The sequence below is a fragment of the Halyomorpha halys genome, unplaced genomic scaffold (genome assembly GCF_000696795.3).
Source record: "Halyomorpha halys isolate HHAL.00 unplaced genomic scaffold, Hhal_1.1 Scaffold242.1, whole genome shotgun sequence".
Lineage (NCBI taxonomy): Eukaryota > Metazoa > Arthropoda > Insecta > Hemiptera > Pentatomidae > Halyomorpha > Halyomorpha halys.
The window spans coordinates 51141-56628 of NW_027106343.1; the positions used below are offsets into that span (position 1 = coordinate 51141).

Here is a 5488-nt window from a genome sequence, read left to right on the forward strand (position 1 = left end):
AATTAAATTTAATAACTCATTATTTTATCGTCACTCAAAGATTATTATTGTTCAATACAGGTACAGTTACTGGAACTGGAAGGTGGAAGGTATCCGCCAAGATCCAGCAACTGCTCAATACCCTCAAACGGCCTAAGAGGAGACCGCTACCGGAGTTCTATGAGGACGACGACATAGAACTGGAGATAGCAGCCAATCCAAAAGACCCTAATGCTCCCAAGCCTGAAGGAGCTACGATGACACCTGCTGTCGGAGAACAGCTTGTTGTAAGTTTTTGTATACATTAAAATCTATAAGATGGTATGATGATCATATAAACTGAGAATTTTACCAATGCTTGCTCCTTTCTATTAATAGCTCCCTTCGAACGAACCTGATATTTTATTTCCAGAGTGAGGGAAATTTTATCAATTTTTATTAAGTTTTTATTTATAAATGAGCTAAGAGTCAGTGGTGAGGTGACTCAAATCTATCACAATCAACTTAATTTTTTTATATTCAACTTAAAGTCAATAAATAAAATATAAAATATCCTAAAGTATTAATTTATCACAAGAAAATATTAGTAATTTTAAACGAAAGTTAATGATTAGTGTAGGTAAGAATTTCCAATTTTCCATTCCAAGAATTTTAGAGATATTTATTTAAAATTTTATTAATGTTCAAAAAATTGTATCTGTTTAATAATCAACTCCATAAATAATTTTTTAATCCATTTGTGGATTAAAATTATTTTTCTTATTAATTAAGTTAATGATTTGTTCTCTGGGTTGACAGATGTATGTTATAAATTTAGGGTTCTTAAGGAATACCTAACTAAAGGTTTCCTTTAAATGCACAACTTCAGCTTCTCTCCACAAAATTTTCTTTATATAAAATAAAACACTCCTTCATGCTTTCTTTTGTTAAGGAAGCAATAATGCCATATTAATGACATTTTTATAAGGAAAACAAGCATTTACTAAATTAAAATTTTGTTAAAAGAAGCTAAGGATGTGTAATTAAGGAGACCTTTTGCAAGATGTCCTTTAGGTATGTTCTTAAATTTTTCCTCCGTAGTTTTATTGGTATATAATATTTTTTGTTTTTCATCAGGTTCCATCAGGTTTGCCGAGAAACCTAGAAGCTGCCATCCAACGATATGGATCTGCGACCTATAAAGCTCCTGTCGCGACTGTGCTTGATCCTAATGGAAAACTGAGCATCACTTTGACGTATGGTACGTATAGTATTACTTATTTGCATTTTGTATGCTTATACTTCAATTCTTTACTTGCCTAGTTATGATTATTGTGTTGACAATTTTACATATATATGTATAATACTATGTTTTATTCTTTAACAGGCAAGCTGCTAAGTAGATCGCAGAAGATCGCCTACACCCTCCTGACGAAGAACTTCACAAAAGGAGGTGATACTTGTTCACTCAAGTCAGGCGATAGAATAGCTCTCGTCTACCCAAATAATGACCCCATCAATTTCATGTGTGCATTTTATGGCTGTATGTTTGCTGGCATCGTCCCTGTTCCTATAGAAGTGCCTCTTACCAGGAGGGTAAGCTAATTTATTTTATTTTATTTATTATTCTGTACTTTTAAATATCCATTATTCTCTTATATATGTGATATTTCATTAATTAATATTATATAAAATACTACATTAAATAGTAATCAATAAAATATTAGAGAATGCCCAACTATAACATATTCTGTTCCTGTCTGGAGTTTCACCTTTGCCTCAAACTACATGAACTTAGAGATCATTCAAAATATATCTAAGAGGATAGTGAACAATTATCCTCGGTATACCAGAAAATTAATTATGCTATCAAACTTACAAAACAACAGGAGATTGCGACAAGACATCACTAAAAGATACACCTTACTAGCATACCAAAGATATACTAATAATCAATACATGGGCATAGTTCCTAAATTTTATAAAACTTGTATATTGTATATATTGATTGTGTATAAGGCGCTCAGTTATAAAACATTGTGACTGACAAAATGAAAACTTATGCAATGTTAAAATATTCATTAATTACAAAGTTCAACCAGTGGTATCTTACCATAGCCTAATATCAACATTATTCTCTTAAGGAAGCCAATTTATGAAGGATTTATTAAGGAAGACAATTTATGAAATGAGACTTACTTTGGCATTAGGCAAATAAAATAAAATCTTAAAAGATTTCAGTTACCATGTTGTATGGCTGAATGTCTCATGTTTTATTTTTAATCTAGTATATTAATTTTTTATTTGTTTGTTATATAATTTTTTTTTCCCTACTGTTTAAACTACAAATCTGTTTAATAACTAAACTTGAAATCACATCATTTCACATGAAAATGGTATTTACCCTTTAATATGTATTGTTTGCCTATTATCATCTTGTGGGATTTTGTAAATCGTAATCTAATAAAACATTTAAAAAATATTATATTATAAGATTTTCCCTCGTTTTTAGGACGCTGGGTCGCAGCAAATAGGATTCCTTTTAGGTTCATGTGGTGTCGAGGTTGCCTTAACCAGTGAGGCATGCCTGAAAGGGCTTCCAAAGACAGCAGCTGGAGAAGTTGTTGGCTTTAAAGGCTGGCCAAAGCTCCACTGGTTCGTCACCGAACATCTTGCGAAGACACCTAAAGACTGGACTCCCTCTCCAAGACTAACAGATGACAATCCGGCCTATATAGAAGTGAGTACTGTATTTAAAGTTACTGTTAAATTATTGAATTAAGCTAATTCATATTTAAACAATTTTAATCTTTAAGAAATGACAATTCATGTCAAAATATCAGCACTAATAAATAAATTTTGTTTATTTGTGTGTTTTTACTGACCGCACCCCTGACCATCTTCTCCTCATGTTAGTCTATGTTCAACCATTAATTCTTCATTAATTAATGACTCATCTATTGCACTAACACACTTCCAGCACTGTAATAGTTACGAGTATATGTGTGGGAGTTATATCCAAAGACATATATAATATTTTTGAAGTAACATAGTTTTAGCTGGATACTATACTTAATTATATTTATAAAACTGTTTTATAGTAATGATAAAAGTATTTATATGAAAAGTTTTAATTTTTTTTTTCTTTTTTTAGTATACGACTGACAAAGACGGATCTGTGATGGGAGTGACAGTGTCCAGAGCTGCGATGCTTAGCCATTGCCGAATGCTCACGATGGCCTGCAGCTATACAGAAGGCGAGAACATGGTCTGTGTTCTCGACTTCAAGAGGGAAGCTGGCCTTTGGCATTCAGTCCTAACATCAGTATTAAATGGCATTCACGTCGTTTTCATTCCGTATGCGCTGATGAAAGTTAATCCAGCCTCTTGGATGCAAATGATAACCAAATACAGAGGTAAGAATTCAAATTATGTTTTCTTTAAGTTTTTTTTTTTTTTTTCTGTTGCTATTTTCTTGTTTTGACAATTGACTAGAGAGAGAAATACTTTGATGAAAAAGTTTTTCTGCCCAACTGCATAGGGTTGCTACATAATTCATAATATAATTGCATTTTGAAACATATAATATATAGGCCTAGAATAATTAATTTAAAATACATGATAATAATGTATTATTTTCCAACTTTTTTTTCATTATTTTCCTATATATTTAAAAAAATAATTTTTTCCCTTAGCCCAAATAATTTTCTTTCCCCCTTTTAATAGATATTAGATAAAATTACAATCTGTTATATAAATAGTAAACATTTTAAATATAGTTCCACTATATAGACAGAAAATACTAAATTAGTCTCGCACATTGGTAATATTTAATTAAAATTTAAAAACATAATTCCACAAATATTTACATGGATATAAGGATAAATACACACGTATACAAGAAAATAAATACAGTTTTTTTCAGTCCATATACTTCGAATACTCTGAACTGGCGTTAAAAAAAAAATTTACATTTTTTGAGAAAGCTCAGCAGACAATAAAGTTTTTGGTTTCAAATAAAAGCACATTAGTGTAGAGGACATTTTTAACTTCCCAATCTATCGCAAGTTATTGTAATCAACATGAAAATCGAAAGTGGTAATTTTTACATAATTTCGATATCAGGTAATCTAATTCCTATGATAGCGTTCATAATATATTTTTTTGGAATTATAAATACATAATATCTATTGTATAAATCATTTAATTCGGTAAAACTAATTTAATTAATTCAGTTGTCATCTTGGTTTTAATCTGACAGCCCTAACTAAGCCCTGCAAAGTGAGGCAAAATGTTGGTTAATAATAAATAGTTTTCTTTTACTATTTTTTGATGAACAATTTTTTTTTTATCCCATTTTAAATAAATAAATCAATACAAAGAGTATTTTTTAATTTTTATTTATACTTTTTTTCACTTTTAAATGAATAATCTTATAATTTTAACAAATCAAACAATCACTTAGCATTACTGCAGGTCCTAGTGTGCTCGGTTCGGAATGTTGTGGGTTCAATTCCCACCTGGGGGAGTTAAACATTCATTTTTCGGCAGTACCGAAGAATGAATCGTGGTTAGTACGCAGCGGCAACCTAGGTAGTCATCATGGGTTGGCAAAAAGGACCACTAGGCCCACTTGCCGGACTTGTTCCCCCCCACCATATAATAAAAATAAAAGAAAACGAAAGTGTAGCTGCCCAAAATACACCTAAGGACCAGAGATGTTATAAGACTCATAGCACCTGACGAAAAAAGATTAATTTTTAAAAACATCGAACTATCAAATTTCCAAAATATTAAGTAAAGAAAAGTAGTTATGTACATTCCTGTTATTGAATTTTTTTACACCATCTTAATACTTTCAATTATCCAAACTTTTCAGTAATCTGAACACCTCCTTGGAGCTATTAATTCCGATTACAGAGATATAAACAGTAATAAAAGTAATAAATGTAAAAATAATAACTGTAAAGAGAATTATATATATAAATAGTCAAGGCTTTATTATTATTATTTTTTTAAGTGTTTTGAAGTTGTTTAATTTTTAAAATATTTTTGATTTTAATTCTAGTGTGATTGATACAATTTTATTTTTTATTTTCACTTTTACTAATCATTTTGGATGGATTACTAAATGAAGACGGCGAGAGATATGTATGGCAAATACCCTGCGAAAGCAGTAGAAGAAGAGGGCTTGATATTACACTTCAAATATACATCTTTACTATGTTTTATTTAAATTTGTATTCGTTGAAATATTCTGTTTTCATAACATTATAAAAAAAAAAATTGAAATAATTTTATTCCTCTTATTAAATTTATAGTTTAATGTAATAGAAGAGAGAATATTGATTGGAAAATCAAAACTTAAATGTTAAATGGGAAATTAATAAAATAATCGCAAAGCATTTCATCAAATCTTAATTTTTTTATTTCTCATAATTAAAGATTTTTTTCATCTTTCTATTCTGCCTTCAGGTCAAAAATAAAAACACAGTAGTGTTTAATTTATTTATTTTTATCTTCGATGTTT

The 5488-nt window shown here is 29.8% G+C and overlaps 1 protein-coding gene across 5 annotated transcripts in view; it reads left to right on the top strand.

Annotated features, from left to right (window-relative positions):
* DIP2 (disco-interacting protein 2) overlaps positions 1-5488 on the top strand; it is a gene marked incomplete at its 5' end in the record, with an annotated part of 91726 nt that overhangs the window by 48469 nt on the left and 37769 nt on the right. For all 5 annotated transcript variants that reach the window (XM_067044687.1, XM_067044683.1, XM_067044684.1 and 2 more), the window contains 5 exon segments: positions 61-266; positions 1096-1219; positions 1346-1554; positions 2471-2698; positions 3113-3374. In XM_067044687.1, coding sequence (XP_066900788.1) covers positions 61-266; positions 1096-1219; positions 1346-1554; positions 2471-2698; positions 3113-3374 — 1029 coding nt within the window.